Below are 23349 nucleotides of genomic sequence, written 5' to 3'. Positions count from 1 at the left end.
CTTTGGGAGACTGAATTCCTTCGTCTCTCTCTCTGTGAATACAGTGGTACCTTGGGTTACATATGCTTCAGGTTACATACGCTTCAGGTTACAGAATCCGCTAACCCAGAAATAGTACCTCGGGTTAAGAACTTTGCTTCAGGATGAGAACAGAAATCGTGCGTGGCAGCAGCAGGAGGCCCCATTAGCTAAAGTGGTACCTCAGGTTAAGAACAGTTTCAGGTTAAGAACAGACCTCTGGAACAAGTTAAGTACTTAACCCGAGGTACCACTGTATTGAATAAAATTACTTGGTAAAAATTATTCTTGTTTACCTGCTCTTTGGCTGCCAGCGCAGGAGGGATCAGATTCACAAGGCCTCTACTGGCAGTTGGTGACATCGCCCAGGTTCCGGGCTGTTCCGTCCTGAGTAGACGAGGCCCCAGAGGGTGCTGGAGACGGTTGCTGCATGAGGCCATCGCTGGCTTGACAGTGTCAACCAAGTCATACAAGCGGCCCTGCCATTGACCTGCAGAGCCCCCTGGCCTGCGGCCATTGGCAATAATAGTTCAGGTGTCCTGGGCAGGGTAGGGGACAGGGTCCAGCAGAGGAGAGGGGACGTGCCTGGGCCGGTGACCAAGATGCCAGGCGCCTACAGCAGCCACCTCCCTGCCGTTGACCTCCCGTCGTGGTATCTGCCCCTCCACTTTTCTCCCCTAGAGATCCTGGTCAGCCTGCTGTCAGTGATCGTGACCTTCTGTGGGATCGTGCTGCTGGGCGTCTCCCTCTTCGTCTCGTGGAAGCTGTGCTGGATCCCCTGGCGGGACAAGGGCTCCTCTTCGCAGACGCAGCGCAAGGAGCACCCCCTCCATGCTCACCTCCACCATTCGCCTTTCGGGGACCTCCTGGCCGAGCGGGTGGAGCTGGGTCCCGAGATGCCCGAAAGGTCCTACCTCGATATGGATTCCTACCCCGAGGCAAACCTCAAGGTCAGCCAGACCTCCCCTGACCTCCCCGTGGAAGGCCAGACCAGCACCAAGGAGGGCACCATGCCCAACGCCCACTCCCATCAACAAGTTGCAAGCTTGGTACCCACCCCCAGGTGAGTTGGGAAGCTGGGAGGGTCGCCAGGGGCGGTGGGCATAAGGATGAAAGAGGGATGGGCGGTTTAAGAAGTGATTGGGACTTTTCTGCGAAATTCTGTTCTTATCAAGGCAAATGGTGCCAAGTCCTCAGATAAGCTTGTCGATCAGGGCAATTAAAACAGCCCCTCCCCCTGTTTTCTGTATCCAGAGGAAATGGAGCCTCTCACCTCAAACCCCAGTCATAGTTGGCAAAGCACCCCACTGTTTCAAAGAAAGAAAATAAGGTTAAGGAGCAGACCAAATTAGTGAAAAACGTAGGAAAGACTGAAGCAACCTTAGACAATATCAGCAAAGACTGATGAACTTCCCTTGGGTTACAGAACTGGCTAGAGGGAAAGGTAACAGTATGAACGCTCCAGAATGTTAATACTGTATTCTTCTCCTTTATGGTGGTGGGGGGAATCTAACAGCCCAAATGCTTTTGCAGTGAGCACTCCATCCACTGGGTTGACATCTGTTGTGATCACCTCATTTGAGGGTTTCTCCGCTGGAATTCCTGGGTTCAAGTGTCATATTGATCCTTCAAGTGATTGAGTTCAATGGGCTGTGACTGAACCTGGAATCCTAAGAATCCTAGGGGGAATGTTTGCCTGTGTGTGCAAAACTCCCATTTCACACCCCAGGAGAAAGTCTTGACACATGATCATCGTTCTAGTAGAGGTGAAGTGCTGTTTTCCTGTTCCATCCTTTTGTGTCATGTCCTCTGGTTTGTGGGCAGAGACAGCCTTGTTTTAAATCACTGCGAGCCGTTTGGGAAGACTTTTCAGCGAGTTTGTAGCCGAAGAAATAAATGGTTCTTGTGTCATTGTAGGAGGTGGTTGTGGAGGAGAAATGGGCAGGGTGTGGTATTTCTGTGGAGAGCAAACACTTAATGATGAAGCAAGGACAGCTCCAGGTTTGAGGGGCCCAATGAATTGCTCTTGTATGGGCTCTCTCTGGCATTGGTTACTTGAGGATCGGGGACAGCACTCTGACGCTGGGAGCCGCCATTTTAATTCCCCATGGTGCCTGAGAGCAGGGTCAGCCCTGCAGAAGCTGGGTGCCAGCTCCCATCAGACTCAGCCGTATGGCCAACAGCTAGGGATGCTGGAAGTTGTAGGATGAAGGTATTCTCAGTGGTGGCCCCAAGCAAGGATGTGGGGATATGTATTTGAGGGGATGTGTGCCCCTCTGATCTGTTCGGCAGAGCTGGATACAAAATCTGGGAATACCTCAGACTTTGGGGCTCTGGGTGGTGCTGTGGGTTAAACCACAGAGCCCAGGACTTGCCGATCAGAAGGTCGGCGGTTCGAATCCCCGTGAAAGCGTGAGCTCCCGTTGTTCAGTCCCTGCTCCTGCCAACCTAGCAGTTCGAAAGCACATCAAAGTGCAAGGAGATAAATAGGTATCGCTCTGGCGGGAAGGTAAAGTGTTTCTGTGCGCTGCTGTGGTTCGCCAGAAGCGGCTTAGTCATGCTGGCCACATGACGCGGAAGCTGTACGCCGGCTCCCTCGGCCAATAAAGCGAGATGAGCGCCGCAACCCCAGAGTCGGCCACGACTGGACCTAATGGTCAGGGGTCCCTTTACCCCTTTACCTTTTTAGATGGCACAATCTCTGCATATATTTGAAAGGCTTGCAAAGAAGGGGCACGTTTTTTAACCTAAGCATTTGGGAATCTTTGTTCATCTTACTGATTTTCTTTTGTTTGTGCTGTTGTTTTTAGTTGGTTTGATTGTTTCCTGTACTGTGTTTCTTATTGATTATTACTGCGTAACCTTCCTTGGGACCTTCTGGTCCAGGGTGGGTGATGTATGCATTGAAGACATGAACCTGGGAGGCCTGGTATGTTGAATTGTAACAGACCCCTTAACTAAGCCCCAGGCTCTTCCTTCCCTTGACCAGGAAAACACCCGAAGCAGTTGCATATTGAACAGCTATCTAAGAATACTGGGGGTTTTTTAAAGGGGAAAATTGCCAACAGATTTGGGGCATAAATTCAACAGTCGAGGCTCAACGGGCAATGAATAGTGTGGCAAGTAGGATCCAAGTGTTGCCTCCGTTGTGAACTCTTTGGAAAAGTTGCGATGTGGCACAGAAACTGTGGAACTCACTGCCACAAGAGGCGGTGATGGCCGCCAACTCGGATGGCTTTAAAAGAGGATTAGGCAGATTCATTCATCCAGTGTTGGAGGAAGTGTGGCTCTGAATTCCAGAAATCACAAGAGGGGAGAGTGCTCTTGTGCTCAAGTTTCGGGCTTTGCTTTCGGGTTTCCCGCAGGTATCTGGCTGGCTACTGTGAGAACAGGGTGTTGGACTAGGATGGGCCTCTGGCTTGATTCAGCAGGTTCTTCTCATGCTCTTATTCCTTGGCCTTGCGCCTCAACCCTAAAATGAAAATTGTGGGGACAACCCACAAGGTTGTTATGAGGACAAAGAAAATAAATAGTGTTTCCAGGTGTCTGGAATCTAGACCAGCTGCTTTTAAAATCTTTTTGGACTATCTGAGAAATTGTTAATGTCAAATGAAATCACAGGCAGGTCCAGAAATATAAGCAAAGGAACGATAAAGGAATGTGATGTAGGGTATATATTATAGAAATAAGTATTCTGTTTAAGGCAGTGAATAAAAGGACTTGGAACATACTGTATGAAACTCAATTGAATTTGTTCAATTGGGTGAAAATCATTAAAAAAAAATTATGACCAAATAAAAAAAATCTCTAAAATGAGGAATCACTCTATCTCTCTCCTCAGATGCTTTTCTTCCCTGGCCAAGGGCAGAATTCAACTTAGTGTTGAGGAGATTGCTCCATAAGCACAAGCATTTTAAATAATAAGAATAAGAATAATATTTATACCTTGTCCATCTGACTGGGTTTCCTCAGCCACTCTGGGCGGCTCCCAACAGAATATTAAAAACACGATAAAACATCAAACATTTAAAAACTTCCCTAAACAGGGCTGCCTTCAGATGTCTTCTAAAAGTCAGATAGTTGCTTATTTCCTTGACATCGGATGGGAGGGCGTTCCACAGGGTGGGTGCCACCACTGAGAAGGCCCTCTGCCTGGTTCCCTGTAACCTTACTTCTCGCAGTGAGGGAACTGCCAGAAGGCCCTCGGAACTGGACCTCAGTGTCTGGGATGAACGATGGGGGTGGAGGCACTCCTTCAGGTATACTTGCTTGATGGAACAATGTCCCCTCTCCTCACGCCTGCCTGTCGGAATTTCTCTTGACCCCCGCAGAGGTGATTTGGAGGTGTGGGGAGAATGAGAGGGGGGAAAACCCTATTGCACTAGTGGAAGTCTTTTCACTGACTTCCATTTGCAGGACCTCTTAGTTGAATTTGGCCCAGAAGATTCTCCATTTCTCCGGTGAATCTGCCCATGATGGCTAATCTATACGGTCACACAAGCCACTGTTCCCCACCCCTTTCTCCCCAGGTACAATACGCTGCCACGCCCCGTGACACAGCAGTTGAGCAGCCCGGACACCGGCGTCCACGTAGGGGAGGAGAAGGTGGAACAAGTGACTAGCATTGGGCAAATAAAGCCCGAGTTATACAAGCAGCGCTCGGGCGAGTCGGACTCCAAGAAAGGCGAGGCCGCGAGCTGTGGGCGGATCAGCTTTGCCCTGCGCTACGCCTACGGCACCGAGCAGCTGGTGGTGAGGATTCTGCGGGCCTTGGACCTGCCCGCTAAAGACGCCAACGGCTTCTCCGACCCCTACGTGAAAATGTACCTGCTGCCCGACCGCAAGAAGAAGTTCCAGACCAAGGTGCACCGCAAGACGCTGAACCCCATTTTCAACGAGACTTTTAACTTCAACGTCCCCTTTGCCGAACTGCCCTCGCGCAAGCTGCACTTCAGCATCTACGATTTCGACCGCTTCTCCCGCCACGACCTCATTGGCCAAGTGGTGCTCGACAACCTGCTGGAGATCGCGGAGAGGGACAACGACGCGCCCCTCTGGAGGGATATCATGGAGGGACATTCGGTGAGCGGGGTGATAAATCTGGGGCGGGGGTGTGGGGGTGGGCAGCTCCTCAAAACGACAGCGTGTGCCCAAATCTGGCCCTCTTCAGGTACTTGATTTAATACACCAGAGTTAAAATGAGGGGCAGGGGTGTGGATGCAAGCCATGCCCTCTGTGCCTCCCCATATTTCTGCTCCTTGGTGTAAGCTAGGGCTGGCCGATATATTGTCCAAAACTGGTTTGAAGTCCATATCGTGAGAGTGGTTTCCTAGTTTCTGACCTGGCAATATATCATTGATCAGGATGTGTGTTAGGACTGGGCGATATATCGTCCAAAACCGGTGTGAAGTCCATAATTTTTGACCTGGCAATATGTTGCAAATCATGGTGTGTGTGTGTGTGTGTGTGTGCGTGCTCTGCAAAAAAATCACAATGCGGGAAAATCCGTGAAGCCAGCCAATGCCTCCACATAGTTCCATCCTTATTTCATATATTGTGATACAGTATAGTGGTACCTTGGGTTCTTAATCCGAGGTACTGTTTCTTGGTTAGCGGAGTCTGTAACCTGAAGCATCTGTAACCTGAAGCATCTGTAACCTGAAGCGCCTGTAACCCGAGGTACCACTGTATATCGGTATATTGCGAACTTTAGCTGATACATCATGAAGTTGAAAACCAAATTATCACCCAGCCCTGGTGGAAACGCACCAGTAGGAGCACCAGATTTGTTCCACTGGTGCATTTGCAGTGCGCCAATCTTCCTTCTGCCTCATCCTGCGTCTTGGTAAGCAACAGTGAACCCACCTGCTGGCAAATTGCTTCCGATGAGCATTAGGGCAACTGAGACTGGAATGCAGGGCCCAAGTCCAGGGTCCCACTTAGTAATCACCCAGAACATGGCAAAAGCTGTCGCTTGCAGCAAACAGGTCTGTGGCCAGCCCGCTGGGACTGGTCGCTATATAGCCTTCTTACTCTCTTCCTTTTAATTTCATAAAATGTTTTATAGTTGAGGGACAGCCAGCTTGGCACATACACGATTACAGATGCTCAGTTTATTATTTTTACTTTCAAAACATATCATCCTCTTTTCTTTTCTTTTTTTCTGGCGCAAAATGTCCATGCTTATACTCTAGTGAACACATCTAGCCTGTAGCAATCATGGTGCTGTGATTGAAAATGAGTTATAAAATGTGAAACTGCACATGCTGAGGGTGTTTTTTCCCTTCTTTAATCAGAGTTGGCAAGCTGGGTTCTCTCTCTTTCTCTCTGTTCCTTGCAGGCGGGGAGAAGAGAAATTTTAATTGTGTCCTCCCCAACTGAAGCGACAGAGATAATACATACTGCTCAATCCAATGCCCCTGTACCCTCCATGTAAGTCCATTAGATTCAGGGTCCAAAATTACCAAGTTTCACCTCCGAATGTGATGTAGGAAGCATTGCCCTCAGTCTGATTTGGCTTTGCTTGAATGTAATGAGATTGATTGATTGATTGATTGATTGATTATTTATTCAATTTACATAGACAAATCTGACTGGCTGCAGTACGTCATCACTCTTCCCGAGAAAGGTGACGCTCCCTTCTCCTTATTAAGGGGAAACTGCCACTTTAAAAAAGGCCCTGCGCAACACAGTCTCTCCTCCTCTCTTGGCAAAGGCTGCTAGCCCCGAAATGCCATGTCTCTTAATGAAACAGGAATCCTGCAAAATTTCAGCACACCCCTAGTATGACTGGTAGGCACTAGTTCATAAGTGCAATATTACCCCCTAATAGTATCATACATGGGGTCTACGAGAAAAGAGGCATCCCTAGTAAATTTGTGGCTGAGGCGAGTTTTTTGCTGAGCGTTTTTGGCTTACAAGCCCTGCTCTTAGCCACTGTTCAGAGCCAATACCCAGTTCACTCTTGAGTATGGAAGACTGATGAATAAACCCCGTACTCTGTAGGCTCCCCACTTCTGAAAATGCTGTGCCTAGTACAGCGCTGCAAACCCATCCCTGCAGCTCAGCTGTTGAAAACGAGAAGGGCTTGTCAGCTGGTTATTTACTTATTTGGGTAAAGTTTTAAATTTCATTTCATTTTATAACGTATATAAAACAGAGAGAACAAACAAAAATTAGAAGATGAGAAACAAAATTATAAAATAGGTACGTAGAATGAGTAGTTGCACATGAGCTAACGAAGTCCAAGTATAGACTATTAACATTATCAGATCATCAAGTCTAGCTCCAGGCTTGTGATGAGTATAATCAGTTTTAATGGCGGCCATTCGACACAGTCAAAAGCCTTAAAAATATCCAATGCTACTATATCAGCTTTCAATTTATTTCTTATTATATCTATTTTATTCAGCACTCTTCCTATTAAGCTAGACACCTGGGTCTTCCTGCTACAAAGTCACATTGGTTTTTATTTATATATTTATACATAAAATTATTGTGGCCAATATTTTAGCATCTTGATTTATTAGGGAAATCGGCCTATATGATCCTGGGTCCTTCAAATCTTTTCCTGGTTTTGGAATTAAGATAATTATTGATGGTTCCCACAATGGAGGGATCCTCTCACCCTCTATTACTGAATTATATAATGCTTTTAATTTAGGAACCAATATTTTTAAAAATACCTTCTAATATTCTGTTCCCAATTCATCGCTCCTGGGGCTTCTCCCCCTTTTAGTTTCCCTACAGCTCCCTCTCTTTCTTTTCCTGAAATTTGCTGTCCCATAGTCTCTCTATCCCTGCTTTCTAGCTTTATCTTCCAGTGTGTCTCAATATATTCTTTCATCTTCCCCATAGAATATGTTACCTGCCGAATATAACTCTTGGTAAAACTCCTTAAATACTCTCCACTTATCTTTCATCAGATTGTGAATATTACCCATTTTATCTTTTATTAGGCTAATTGAATTCTTTACTTTTTTTGACGGTACAGCTCTTGCCAGCAATTTGGAATTTTTATTACCATGTTCAAAAAATTATCTTTTCAAGCATATCAAATCCCTCTGCACTTTTTCCATATCTTTGTTTTCTAACACCTTCCTTTTTTGCCTGTAATTGTGCATAACGTCTTTTATGTTTATCATGAATATATTGATTTTACAACGTTCTAATTTCTTCCTCTAACTTTTTCATCTCTTTTTGTTCCCCCCATCTCACCCTTCAATTTACTGGATTCCCTAATGCCAATTCCCCTCATCACCGCTTTCATTGCATCCCATATGATTGCTTGAGTGCTTTGGCCCTTCTCATTAATCTCCCATATGTCTAATAATTCTTTCCCTATCTTATTTACTGTTTGACTATCATTGAAGATCCTCGTATCTAACTGGGACTGGTGATTCAAACGCTTCATGCCATGTGAGTCAGGGGCAGGGGAGTCTCTGGGAAGCCCCTTTTCTCCACCACGCAGCAAGGAACTGGAGCATGTGTCCCTGGGAGAAAGAGCTCGTTTTGTTCCTCCATGAGCTGTTCTCAGGGTTTCTGTTCTGCATTTTGGAGAGCAAGGGGAGCCCTAATTCATCCGGCTGTTGTACAGCAACCCATCAAACTGAGTGTGTGTGAGGCGTCTTTGCGTGTGTGTGTGCATGCATGAGAGAACAGTACATGTGCGCATACATGTGTGGCGTTCTCACATCCACGCCACACTCTTGTGTCGCTTTAAGAGTCACGATACCCCTCTTCAAAATGCCCCAAAGGCCTTTCACAAAGAAGCAGGGCAAAGACTTGCTCTGCTACTGCTTCAACCGAAAGGACTAGATCAGCGGTTCTCAAGCTGTGGGTCCCCAGATGTTGTTGGCCTACAACTCCCACCATCCCTGAGCTCTGGCCTTGCTAGCTAGGGGTGATGGGAGTTGTAGTCCAACAACATCTGGAGACCCACAGGTTGAGAAAGGCTGGACTAGATCTAACAGGCTTAAATGCCAGGAGGGTAGATTTCAGCTGAAGATTCAAGAGAGCTTCTGGATGGCAAGAGCAGGTCAGTCACATCCACACCATGTGTTTAAAGCACTCTTGTGCGACTCATGACGCTTTCCCCCAAAGAATCATGGGACCTGCAGCTTTAAGGGTCTCCTTAACAACTCCAAAGGCTGTCACATGGAAGATGGAGCGAGCTTGTTTTCTCCTGCTCTGGAGGGCAGGACTCGAAGCGTGGCTTCAAGTCGCAAGGAAGGAGATTCCGACTCGACACCAGGAAAAAACTTTCTGGCAGTAAGAGCTGTTCCGACAGTGGAGCGGTCTCCCTCGGGAGGTTGGGGACTCTCCTGCCTTGGAGGTTTTTAAGCAGAGGTTGGGTGGCCATCTGTCACGGGTGCTTTATCTGAGCTTCCTGCATTGGTCCCAATGACCCTTGGGGTCGCTTCCAACTCTATGAACTCTATGATTCTATTAACTCCTCAGCTCCCAGTCAGATGGCTCTAAAGGAGGGTTAAAAATAAATAAATCCACAAAGAATAAGTCCACCAGTGGCTGGTACCCCAGATGGATGGATATGTTCCGCTGTCGGAGAGGGGGCCAGTTTTGGGGAGACGCAAGTGGGGAGGGTGTTGCTGCCCTCAGGTGCTACTTGCAGGCTTCTTTTAGGGATCTGGTTGGGCACTGGGAGAACAGGATGCTGATTTAACAGGCTTTCGGCCTGATCCCTTCTCCCTCCTTGCCACCCTTTCCCTTGGCGTCAGCACAAAGCAGGTTTGCTTTGCCCAACTCCCTGGTGCATATTTTTAGCTGGATTTGTTATTCAGGAAGCCGGTGGCTAATTAGGGCAGTCAGGTGTGAGGCAGACAGTCCCCTCTCCCGCCTCCTTCCCTGTGTCATCCCGGTGCCCCTTCATCTCAGTCTCCCTGGTTATGACAGGTGCTTTGATTTACCAACACACACACCCTGCCCACAGTCCAGACCTGCAGCCACCGTCTTTTTCACCCCCTCACCTTCAGAGCCCTAAATGTCCTCCCGGTTGAATGCAATTGTCATTGATTGCAATCTTGTTCCAGAGCTCCGGGAAATCAGCTGATGTCGGTAGCGGGGAGGGGGGAGAACCGAGGAGAGAGACGGGCGGCGCTGTGTGGATGTCTCCACTTTGGGGGGGTGTGTGGAGAAGGGAGAGTCTTACCCACAAGCCAAAGGAACTGGAGTGCTAAAGACAGCTCAGGCCTGTGAATTGTGGAAATAATTTCGGCCTAACAGAAATCGGCGGTGCCACTATTTCGACACACAGCTGAGCCGAAACATGCCCTCACCCCACCCTTGCTGCCCAGTTTCCCACTTGCCTTCCTTCCTGACGTGGCGGCCAGCGCCCTCGCTCCGAACTGGCTATGCTTCTCCTTGGTGCCAAATCTGATCGGACTGTTTGGCATGAGGGATGTCATCACATCCCGAAGTTGCTCTCTGATTGGCTGGGGTCACATTTTTAGGAAGAAGCAGCTCAGTGGAAGGCCAAAATAAAAATAAAAGGAGCACAAGCAGCTGCCCAGAAAGGCAATAAATAATACTACATACTTAAAAACACATACCCACACAGATTTTGAAACACTTTTGAAAAACATCCCCCCTCCTTTTTTCCATGCAATACAGTGGTACCTCGGGTTAAGTACTTAATTCGTTCCGGAGGACCGTACTTAACCTGAAACTGTTCTTAACCTGAAGCACCACTTTAGCTAATGGGGCCTCTTGCTGCCGCTGCTGCACGATTTCTGTTCTCATCCTGAAGCAAAGTTCTTAACCCGAGGTACTATTTCTGGGTTAGCGAAGTCTGTAACCTGAAGCATATGTAACCTGAAGCGTATGTAACCCGAGGTACCACTGTATCTCTATTTCTATCTCTATCGCTATCTCTGTCATCTCTATCCAGTGTTGTTATTTTTCTGGAAAAAAGGTAGGGGAGCTCACCATGAAATTTGTTTGTTTGTTTGTTTGCTTGCTTGTTTGTTGCGGGCCCAGTCACAGTGCCAACCCCCCACCCCTGGGCAATGGCAAAATGTAAGATGTGATTGATAAACTCAAGTAGACAATGATCTGGATTAGAAATGGCCACAACTTTATTGATTACAGATAAAGCTGGATTTTTTGACTCGGGCATTGGGTGTCTATCCATTCCAGCCCTCCTCCCCCACCCCAACAAAAACAATAATTATTTAATTTTTGAAAGGTAAGGGAATTCAATCCCCCTGAGTTCCTTCTCAAAAAAAACAAAAAAAACCCCTATCTATATCTGTATCTATGTTGTTGTTTAGTCGTTTAGTTGTGTCCGACTCTTCGTAACCTCATGGACCAGAGCATGCCAGGCACTTCTTTCTTCCACTGCCTCCCGCAGTTTGGTCAAACTCATGCTGGTAGCTTCGAGAACACTATCCAACCATCTCGTCCTCTGTCATCCCCTTCTCCTTGTGCCCCCAATCTTTCCCAACATCAGGGGCTTTTCCAGGGAGTCTTCTCTTCTCATGAGGTGGCCAAAGTATTGGAGCCTCAGCTTCAGGATCTGTCCTTCCAGTGAGCACTCAGGGCTGATTTCCTTAAGAATGGATAGGTTTGATCTTCTTGCAGTCCATGGGACTCTCAAGAGTCTCCTCCAGCACCATAATTCAAAAGCATCAGTTCTTCGGCAATCAGCCTTCTTTATGGTCCAGCTCTCACTTCCACCCATCACTAATCTGTATCTATAGCTATAGCTATTCACTGATGAATGTTTGTTACAGCCCTAGTTGTTAACTCAGGATTTGCCTGAGGCTTATAAACAGCCATTCACTTTGTTGCCAATGACAAGAATAGTCTCCAAGTGACCCGTCAAGGAACCATTTCCAAACAAGGAAAGGATGACTAACATAGCACCTGTTCTGGAGCTGTTTTTGTGGGGAGAATAATATGCAGGTCCCACGATTCATCCCTGGCATCTCCAGGTGGGACGCGGAAATACTCAATGGTCTGACTCTGTATCGGGCAGCATCCAGTGCTCCTTCTCAAAGTGCGTTTCCGTGTGCCAGAGTGATCAAGCTTCTGCTTGAAGATCCCCAGCGAGGGGAAGCCCCTCATACCTCTGGGACTAGGTCCCATTGTTGACCTGTGTCAAATCCACTCTTCGAAGAATCCTAGGGATTGCAGTTTATTAAGGGAGAGTTGCTAGGAGGACCCCCGCCCTCACAGAGCTACAGTTCCCATGATTCTTTGGGGGAAGCCATGACGCTTCAAGTGTCACAGGAGTGCTCCAAACACATGGTGTGGATATGACTGATCTGCTCTTGCCATCAAGAAGCTCTCCTTAATCTTCAGCTGAAATCGACCCTCCTGGCATTTAAGCCTGTTAGATCTAGTCCTTTCCTTTGAAGCAGTAGAGAGCAAGTCTTTGCCTCTCTTCTCTGTGACAGGCCTTTGGGGCATTTTGAAGAGTGATATCATGTGATATCAGTCTTCTCCTTCATCGTGTTGAATTTAAAGGAGGCGACATGAGAAATGACTGTTGGCTATTTAGGACTGTGTTCAGTGCTGATCTTTCACAGGGTAGACCCATTGAAACTAAGGGACATGAACTAGCAGGGCATATATTGTACAAGTACCTGTTGAGAAACTCTCTTCCAGCCTTGCTTGAGTAGTTTTTTAGGGGCGATACAAGCTCCTCTTTGGGTCTGCTCCATGTTTTTGTTGCACCATTCCAACCTTCCTCCAAGGAGCTCAGCACAACATATTATATATATTTAAGTCATTTATCAAATTTACGCACACACACCTTTTCTCCTGGGATCTCAAGGTTCTCCCCCTCCCCATTTCATCCTCACAACAACCCTGTGAGGTAGGTAGCTTAGACTGGGAGATAGTGACTGGCCCATTGAGTTTATTGGCTGAGTGGAGATTTGATCCTTTATATCCCAGGTCCTCCCAGTCCAACACTCTAAACCAGGGTTTCTGTGCTGGTCCCGTGGGTCAACCGAGAGGCGAGGTCTGAGTCCAGTCCGAGGTCGAAGGTGCAATATGGAGGCAGTCCGTAAAAGCTGGAGCTGGGTGCAGGACAGGGAGTCAGGTGAAGTCAGGAACACAGGACAGGGTTCAGGTAGGAACTTGGCAACCTACAAAGTTGCTCCCACAACCTGGGACTGGGGCCGACTGGTTTTTATCTGCCCCAGATTGTTACAATAATCCTGCTAACATTATTAAGTGTACACAGTGGTCTCTAAGATATTCTATAAACTTTTCCCACTCTTCTTGACTGAATTTCATATCATCTTGGTGCCTGATCCTCACGGTCATCATTGCAATTTTCAGCATAGTCCATCACCTTGGTTATCCACTCTTCTTTGGTCGGGACTTTCTCTTCCTTCCACTTCTTTTGTGTAACTTTTGCAGTGGGCAAAGTGAAGCAGGTGGAACTGCTCCCCATTTGCCTTAATGGACCAGTCTTCTCTGGCTAGCGGGATATCTATGAGGAGGAGGGAATGGGGTTCGGGGAGGAGGGGAACAGGCTGCATGATGCGAGTCTTCACCTGCTGCCTAAAAGGGCAAAGCCCAGGTACAGGTTTATCATCACCTGGCAATATATCGCAAATCATATAGGAGTATAACATCTAGATCAAGGGAAGTAATAGTGCTACTGTATTCTGCTCTGGTCAGACCTCACCTGGAGTACTGTGTCCAGTTCTGGGCACCACAGTTCAAGAAGGTCACTGACAAACTGGAACGTGTCCAGAGGAGGGCAACCAAAATGGTCAAAGGCCTGGAAACGATGCCTTATTGGGAACGGCTAGGGAGCTGGGCATGTTTAGCCTGGAGAAAAGGAGGTTAAGGGGTGATATGATAGCCATGTTCAAATATATAAAAGGATGTCACATAGAGGAGGGAGAAAGGTTGTTTTCTGCTGCTCCAGAGAAGCGGACACAGAGCAATGGATCCAAACTACAAGAAAGAAGATTCCACCTAAACATTAGGAAGAACTTCCTGACAGTAAGAGCTGTTTGACAGTGGAATTTGCTGCCAAGGAGTGTGGTGGAGTCTCCTTCTTTGGAGGTCTTTAAGCAGAGGCTTGCCAACCATATGTCAGGAGTGCTCTGATGGTGTTTCCTGCTTGGTAGGGGGTTGGTAGATGGTGTTTCCTGCTTGGTAGGGGGTTGGACTCGATGGCCCTTGTGGTCTCTTCCAACTCTATGATTCTATGTTGCGCATGCTGTGTAAAAATCACAATGTGGGGGAAAGCCGTGAAGCCAGCCAATACATAGCTCCATCCTTATTTCAGACATCATGATATACAGTGGTACCTCGGGTTACATACACTTCAGGTTACAGACTCCGCTGATCATCTAGCTAGTTGGGATCCTGTTACGGAATCAGAGTGCCTACAGCTAATTAAAACTTTAAAAAATGGCAAAGCTCCTGGTGAGGATATGATCTCCCCTGAGGTTTTTAAATCAAATCCCAATGGTGGGCCATCTTTTTAGCCAAACTTTTAACGGAAATAAACAACACATGTAAAATCCCAGCAAACTGGAAACTAAGTGTGGTAGCCCCTATCTACAAGAAGGGAGATATTCAAGATCCAGCAAACTACCGCCCTGTAAGCCTTCTGGACATCACATACAAACTTTATACCCGGTACTTATTAAACAAGCTGGTAGACTGGGCGGACCATTCTAACCTGTTCAACCAGGAACAGACAGGATTTAGAAAGGGCCACAATACGATAGGTCACTGTATGGTACTACAGACCCTGGTAGCTAAATATGCAAAAGCGTATAAGAGCAGACTCTTTGTGGCCTTCGTTGACTTGACTCCGCTAACCCAGAAATATTACCTCGGGTTAAGAACTCTTCAGGATGAGAACAGAAATCGTGCAGAGGCAGCGGGAGGCCCCATTAGCTAAAGTGGTGCTTCAGGTTAAGAACAGTTTCAGGTTAAGAACAAACCTCCAGAACGAATTAAGTACGTAACCAGAGGTACCACTGTATTGGTATATTGCAATGTTTAGCTGGTGATATACTGGAAACCAGATATTGCCTTGCCCTGGATAGCGTATGTTGGCCAAACGTGCTAGGAGGAAGGCACGCTTGGCAAATCCACACCGTGATCAACTCCCACCCGGAAACCAATGTCCCCACTGTGGAAGGATGTGCAGATCCAGAATTGGCCTCCACAGTCACTTACGGACTCACAGTTAAAACCATGTTTATGGAAGACAATCTTACTCGACTATGAGTGATCGCCAAAGAAGAAGAAGAATGTTGGCCAAACTCATCCTGTGACTGAAAAGACTCTACAGAAAAGATTCTACACAAACACACACACACACACACACCACAGCTGCATGACAGGAAGAAACTGAACCGATGGCCTCTGAACCACAGGCGTTTGGTGGTGGAAACGGCACCTGTGGCATTCCCACCTGCTAATAGGGTTGCTAAAAAGCACAACGGCCCTTGCCAGGAAGCGGAAAAACTGGGCATGCAAGCCTAATTTCTGGTGGGGTGTCCAGAGAGACAATCCCACTGGAGAAGCTTCCTGTGGTTCTCCAATCCCTTAACACAGGCGAGCCCTGAACACCCCTCACCCCACCATAAAGAATGTCTGGTATCAGAGGAGGGGGAGGCCAGGAACCTGAGCTATTTGGTAGAGGGGCAGCGAGAGGATGCCAAGACTCCCGGTCTTACCAGGCGGCGCGTTGTTTCCTGCGTGAATATTTCATAGCCTTTTACCAGCTCGATCCCATTTGCAGCCGCATCAATATTAATGAAGCCTTCCCCCCCTCCTTCCTCGCCCCCCCCCTTGCCCCTGCTCCGGCCTCCACTCACCAGCCCTCCGGCCTGCTTTGCCAACTCACTTGTTCTGGGGCAAGCGAGGGCTTTGCTGGCCGTTGTTCAGGCCAAATCCCATAGGGGCCTGAGGCTAAGAGAAAGAAAGGCAGAGCGAGAGAGCACTGGCGGCGGCGGCCGGGGGGGTGGGGGGAGCATGACAGGGCACGGATGGGCCCAAAGCAAAAAAAAAAAGGATAGTTGGAGAAGAAGCAGAGGCGGCAGAGAGGAATGAATCAGTGAGAAGCACCGCCTTGATTTAGACAAGGCCTGAGAGATGTGCATCGATGCCCTAAGCTGGGGCGGTAAGGTTTTATTTTATTCCAAGAGCGTGCAGGACTCCAAACACCGGTAGCTGGAAGACTGGCCGCTAGCAAAACTGTCCACCGGCACTGTCTCTTCCACATTTCCTCCATCTCCTTCAGGGAGATGCCTCATGCCAGCAACGGAAGAACAGCCCTCCACAGCCAAGAGCCAGGGTGGCACACAGTTGAAATCCTGGCCTTTTGTAACCGGGGTTGCCGGTTCCAGGCCTGCAATGGGCATGGTTCCTGAGGATGGCTCTAGACCCGTGGTTCCCAATTAGCTAAGTACAGTGGTACCTCAGGTTAAGAACTTAATTTGTTCTGGGGGTTCGTTCTTAACCTGAAACTGTTCTTAACCTGAAACACCACTTTAGGTAATGGGGCCTCCTGCTGCTGCCGTACCGCTGGAGCACGATTTCTGTTCTCATCCTGAAGCAAAGTTCTTAACCTGAAGCACTATTTCTGGGTTAGCGGAGTCTGTAACCTGAAGCGTCTGTAACCTGAAGCGTATGTAACCCGAGGTACCTCTGTATTGTGGACCCCCTGTTTTTCAAAACCCAAGCCATGGACCCTCCTACTTTTGAATATTTTGAAATCTCTCTGGTAGTTTTTGTTATGTGAATGGGGCCACAGGCGTCTCCCGCCCCCCCCCCCGGTGGACCACCAATTGGGAACAGCTGTTCTAACTGCCAAACAGATGTACCATCTTTGCCAAAACGTGCTGGCGGACATCAAGGGAAACGTTCCGTGGCAAATCGTCCATGAGGACTTAATTCCACATGAGCACCTCATGACTGAGAGATGAACCAGCCCAACGTAGCGCCAGGGTGGGGAACCTCAGGACCAGAAGCCTAATGTGGCCCCTGACATCTTTATGTAGGCAAAATTGCACCGCCAGGGGAGATATTGGCAAGTCTGGAGAAAACCCAGTGTTTTCAGAAATGCTAAACAAATTATGACAAATCTTCAGAGAAAATGCCAGGAGGGGAAACTCACAACAATAAGGAAATGGCGTTGGAATGGAGTATCCTGATCAGGAGCAATTCACGCTGCAGCATGTTTTTTGCAGGTCACGCTCAGAGTAAGCTGGATGCCGAGGAGACAGGTCAGAATCCTACTGTGCCTGACATGTAATTTTCTATAGGGATGCAATATTTAGACTGAATGCATAAGTGGGTTTTAGATAACCAGCCTCAGCAGGAAAGTTAGGCTCCAAGGAGCACTGTCAACAAGATTCTGGCTCGTGAGGAATATTAAAGACTAGATTTCCCCTCAAGCATTGCTGGGGTGGGGACTTGGATGAGTGTGTCCTCTTCTCTGTATGAAAATATTCCCTCCCCTCCCTCCCCGCCAAAAAACCCTGGATTTTGGGGAGAAGGGTCCTTGCCTAGTCTTCTCTCTGAGATGTTCGCTGGAAGCTGCCTTTTCTAGTGTGTTGTAATAGAACCCAGACGATGGTGTAGGAGGAGGCTCATAAATTGATGATGACGATGATACAATTTGCCACCTCAGTGAAAAGTAGGCCTAAGGGGCCACTGATCAGAGGAGGCCTTTTCCTTCTCACCATGTTGCCGCGCTCATCCTTCTTGGGAAAGAACAGCCACCCTGGGGACAAGGTCTCAAATATCTGCAGAGTTTCTGAACATATGTGTATATATATGCACGCCATCAAACACAGCAGCTGATCCTTGAAAATTCAGCGCTAATTATGCAATGACTCACTAGGCCCTCCGTACTCATAGAGTCTGTGTGTGTGTGTGTTTAATACACGCACATGCATGTACACGCACAAACATATGTTTCTGTTCCAACCCTGGTGTGTGATACTCACAGATACTCCATGTCTTGGTCACCCACTGAGTATCTGCACAGAATCTGTGTTTGTGTGTCTGTGTGTTAGCATCCCCCATCCCCGAACAAGAAGGTTGCAAAGAGCAGCAGCAAATCATCTTGCCTGCGGATGTGAAATTGGCAGTAGCTGTCTACCATTTTGTCAATTTCACCTGCGCTCTTTGTGGTCTTGGTACACAGATCTTTCAACTTATGAAAGATGATCTGCTCCTAGCCTTCTGATTTCTCTCTCCCTCCCTCCCTCCCTCTCTCATTTGTGCACCGCAGCTGCTTTTGAAACGCTTTCCCCAGGTGATAATAACCTGGGATAGAAATTGACATCAGCAGAGTCCAGGATATCTGTTCATCCCAGCAGAATTCCAAGATCCATGTTGGTATTTGAATTCCAACTACATTGGGAAATACCGTACTTTTCTGTGTATAAGAAGCCCCCGTGTATAATACGCCTGCTATTTTGGGAGGCTGAAAATTAAGAAAATGGGAAGAGATTGCCCAGAGTTGTTGAGCTTTTTGGGAGAGGGTGACCCAGAAAATCACTCACCTGCCTGGCCAACAATGCTAACACCCAATCAACACCACCCCTTCCTTGCCACAGACACCAGTAACATGCTGCAGACCATCTCCGGTTCGTGGCCTCAACCAATCCCACGTCACCCCTAGGCACTACCCATGTATAAGACGACCCCCTATTTTAAACCTAATTTTTTAGTAAAAAAAAACCATAGTCTTATACACGGAAAAGTACGGTATGCCTGTGTGCTGATACTCTCGCCTTTTCTGCTTCCGAGGAAATGAAATTTATTATATTTCCTCCCCAGCCCACTGAAATTCTTTGTTCTGAGATTTTGTTTTCCATGGTGCTTTTCCTAATGCAAATGTTGGTTAGATTTTTGAAGCAACATTCCCTTCCAAATACACACACGCGTTAGGGCTGTTTAAGCTTTTAAAGAAAACCAGCAATATTCCATCAGGTTTGTATCCATAAGGTTGTAAATTGTAATGTGAAATTTGGCGAAATCCAGTTGATTCCAACATTATTATGAAATATGGTGCGTTCCTTGTGTATGTCTCTCCTGAGGATTGTGTGGCTGCACAGATTTTCCTTGACTACCTTTTTGCAGAAGGAGAATAAATGTGCCAAGCTTGTTCCTCTTGCATTGTAGGGAAGATGCTACGTAGCATATATGTATTTATATATGTATGTATTTGAGAGATTGGATAATCCAAGTACAAGTAAACAAATGCCAATTGACAGCATGAGGAAAAGGGGCCACTTGAGGGAATGCATTGGTGATAACAGATTCATTATAGTAATTATGAATATTCTGAATAAATCAGGTATAACTCAGATAAGAGCAGTTTGAAACAAAGCCTACAACATGCTCTGATTTGGGGCTTGCCGTGTGGCTTATATCAGATGGGCAATGTCTTAATGATACAATTAATTGGGTATATGAGGGGGGTTATGTTGGTTTCCGATGTGAAATTTTGTCATATTGTTGAATGGTCCACAACTGTGCAGTGTTGCAGCCAGACCATTGACTGGGCCTGGTTTTAAGGAGCACGTGACACACATACACAACAGCACAACTTTGGACCAGGTCACAGAATCACAGAATTGTAGAGTTGGAAGGGACCCCAGGGGTTATCTAGTCCAACCCCTTCAATGCAGGAATCCTGCCCACAGCTGTCCCTGGGTAAGCTCGAAGCACCAGCCTTCAGGTTAACAACCAGATACGCTTAACCTGTTATGCCACTGGAGGTTCCATCTGAAAGCCTTTACTCTTCATTATTCAGCATGTTTACTGGATGCCTAATAACATGGTTCCTCTGAGCTGCTCACAACGATAAAATACAATATTGGGTTGTAGCCAACTAGGTTTTACTCAGAGTAAGCCTATAGAAATCACTGAATGGGTCTACTCTGAGTAGGACTAACCCATTATTTTATATTATACAGTCGTCAAATGCCTTGCAAGTCGAACGTTTTGGCTCCTGAACACCGCAAACCCGGAAGTGAGTGTTCCGGTTTGTGAACATTCCTTGGAACCCGAACGTCGGATGCAGCTTCCGCGGGTTCTGATTGGAGCTTCCTGCAGCCAATCGGAAGCTGCACCTTGGTTTCCGAATGTTTTGGAAGTCGAACAGACTTCCGGAACGGATTCCGTTCGACTGCCGAGGTACGACTGTATATCATGCCTCTCAGCCACCATATTGACTGATGCTGCCAGATTCCAGCAAGGCGGCCTCCTCTATGCTGGGATTTCCTTCTCCCCCAGATACTTTTACTGACCACGTTGTTTTCTTCTTCATCTTCTCCCATCTCACAGGAAAAAGCGGATTTGGGGGAGCTGAATTTCTCTCTCTGTTACTTGCCCACCGCTGGGCGCCTCACGGTCACCATCATCAAGGCCACCAACCTCAAAGCCATGGATCTGACTGGATTTTCTGGTGAGCCGGCGGGGAAGCCGTGGGGGAAGAAGGGCTATAGCAGGGCCGGCCCTATCATTAGGGCGAGTGAGGTGGGTGTCACAGGTGGCAGGTGCTGGCAGGGGCAGCAGGGGCGAGGTGTTGGGGGACATCACTGTCTCCCTGTGTGTCACGGAGTCAGCTTCTATTTATGGAAGTGTAACACAAGCTGTCTTTTTCTTCGCTTTAGGCGGCAAAATGTGTTGACCAGTCCCATGTGTTGGCTGGTATGTTGGCCAATCCACTGTGTGGTTGGAGGCTTAAACACGTTCGGATTGAATCAAGCAGTGGAGCCCTACATTGGGGCTCAGCAAGGGGCCCCAGAAAGGGATAGGAAGAAGGCAGGGCACAAAAGGTGGCTGTATGGTTGGTGAGAAGCAAATGGATGCTACCAAGAACACGATTGCATCTCTATGGTAGTTGCTGCAAGCAGCCTTTGTGTGGTTGATATGGAGGGGTGGACTTTGAGAGTCATAAAATGTGAAATTGGCTCTGGCAGGCTGGGCCTCAGTGCTTGGGGAGAGGTGTAGACCTGAAATATTCTGGGGGCAAGTAGGTTTTCAGCCCACAGCATTAATAATAATAATAATAATAATAATAATAATAATAATACCCCACCCATCTTGCTGGGCTTCCCCAGCCACTCTGGGCGGCTTCCAACACAATATTAAAATAAAGTAATGCATGAAACATTAAAATCTTCCCTAAACAGGGCTGCCTTCAGATGTCTTCTGAAAGTCAGATAGTTGCTTATTTCCTTGACATCGGATGGGAGGGCGTTCCACAGGGTGGGCGCCACCACTGAGAAGGCCCTCTGCCTGGTTCCCTGTAACCTTACTTCTTGCAGGGAGGGAACCGCCAGAAGGCCCTCGGAACTGGACCTTAGTGTCCAGGCTGAACAACGGGGGTGGAGACGCTCCTTCAGGTGTACTGAAGTCCCCCTTCTCTCTCCTGGAAATCACAGTTGTATGGAGTTGGACGAGGTTGTGCCCACTGACCCTCACCCAAGTGTCACATCCCATCTCGGGCATCCAAGCATTGGAGCAAAAACAATTGGCAGGCGCTGTTCCCCAGTCTCTAGAGGTCATCTCTGGTGGGACTGGGGAGCACTTCCTGGGACTGCCCAGCAACTGCAAAGGCCAAGCGTATCTTGGGACTGGAGCCTCTGTCAAGATGGCAGCATCCGAAAGCAGGGGTGGGGAGAACGGTGGCAAGTAGGCAGCATGGGCCGGGCCTGGTCTGCTTCTCCCATAATTCCATCAGCCTCCTCTCTCCAGATCCTTACGTCAAGGCATCCCTCATGTGCGAAGGAAGGCGGCTGAAGAAGCGCAAGACGTCCATCAAGAAGAACACGCTCAACCCCAGTTACAACGAGGCCCTCGTCTTTGACATCCCCCAAGACAGCATGGAGCATGTCAGCATCACCCTGGCGGTCATGGATTATGACTGGTGAGGCACAACGCACACAGGTGCGCACTCTGCCCCTAAGTCCCTCTTTTCTCCATTCAGCAGATGAGTCTCTTCTGGGCAGCGGTGATTCCCACTGTGTTTCTTTCCTATCCTGCCAAAATAAGGCAACTCTGGGATTCTTAGCTCTGACCAAAGGGATGTGTGGGGTCTTAAGGGCTCTGGCAAAGGGGACACTAGGAACCAGGACCACACGTGGAGGAGGAGGAGGAGGAGTTTGGATTTGATACCCAGCTTTATCACTACCTGAAGGAGTCTCAAAGCGGCTAACATTCTCCTTTCCCTTCCTCCCCCACAACACACACTCTGTGAGGTGAGTGGGGCTGAGAGACTTCAGAGAAGTGTGACTAGCCCAAGGTCACCCAGCAGCTGCATGTGGAGGAGCGGAGACGTGAACCCGGTTCACCAGATTACAAGTCTGCCGCTCTTAACCACTACACCACACTGGAGGCAGAGACACAGTTTTCCTAGGCCAGGGAATAGCATGATGTGTGGTGCAAGAGGCAGCAAGGGAAGACATCCGGCTTCTCAGGAAAAGGCAGCGCAAGCTAGAGGAAGAGCTGAGATTTCTGCTTCTTCCAAAAGGGGTGTGGAAAATCCAGACCAGGTTCTCCTGGGAGGAATCTGGTGTCTAGTGAATGGCAAGATGCAGGGGGTTCAAGGGAGGGCCCCCACTTCTCAGGAAAGGCAGTGCAACCTACAGGAATGCTGGAATTCCTGCTTTGACGGTGCAAAAATGGGAGCTGAGTTCTCTGCAAGGCGAGTGGGGGCTTTTAAATGAGGGGAGGGGGCTGAGTGCCAGGATTCCTCGCTTCTCTCGAGGGTTGGGAATCAGAGCAGAGAATGGGAGTCTGGGAGCCCGGATGCCTTGGTTCCATCTTCTTCTCCTTGACCTTGAAAGGAAAACGTTAGTGTGGCAGGTATTGTTGTTTTTTAAGAGCTGCTTCGATGTTATTTCTGCATAGGAGCCTTGCAGTGCTGAATCAGAGACGAGAGTCTGGCTCGTTTGCACAAAGCAAGCTTTCCTTGTGTCGCCAGGCTGCTGCCCACAGCCACAACCATTTCTTACTGCAGAGATGGGGAACTTGCAGCTCTCATCAGCCCCAGCCAGACTGGCCAGCGGTCAGGGATGATGGGAAGTCCGGAAACATCTGGAGGAGTTCCTCACCCCCATCTTAAACTATTAATTCTTTAAGTGGAGAAGGGGCATAGCAAGCTTTTTTAAAAAATGGCCTTAATAGTCTTTCTTCATCCCCAGTCCCAAGATTGCAATGCTAGTTCTACCCAGAGGAAGCCCATTGACGCTAATGGACTTAGATTCAGTTATTTTGATCTGAATAGGCCCAGCCTTGGTTACAGCCCAATGTAAATAAGTTAAACTGATTTATAACACACGCGCCACAATGCTGAAGTCCCAT

At 47.9% G+C, this 23349-nt stretch overlaps 1 protein-coding gene across 3 annotated transcripts in view; it reads left to right on the top strand.

Annotated features, from left to right (window-relative positions):
* SYT3 (synaptotagmin 3) overlaps positions 1 to 23349 on the top strand; it is a 54769-nt gene that overhangs the window by 25861 nt on the left and 5559 nt on the right. For all 3 annotated transcript variants that reach the window (XM_081884153.1, XM_081884155.1, XM_081884154.1), the window contains exons 4-7: positions 700 to 1081; positions 4548 to 5100; positions 20326 to 20446; positions 21742 to 21913. In XM_081884153.1, the coding sequence (XP_081740279.1) occupies positions 700 to 1081; positions 4548 to 5100; positions 20326 to 20446; positions 21742 to 21913 (1228 nt within the window). The remainder of the gene's footprint in view (positions 1 to 699; positions 1082 to 4547; positions 5101 to 20325; positions 20447 to 21741; positions 21914 to 23349) is intronic.

Source organism: Podarcis melisellensis, assembly GCF_964234715.1.
Source record: "Podarcis melisellensis genome assembly, chromosome: 13".
Lineage (NCBI taxonomy): Eukaryota > Metazoa > Chordata > Lepidosauria > Squamata > Lacertidae > Podarcis > Podarcis melisellensis.
The sequence above is the reverse complement of the archived record's forward strand: the minus strand, read 5'-3'. Positions and strand labels throughout refer to the sequence as shown.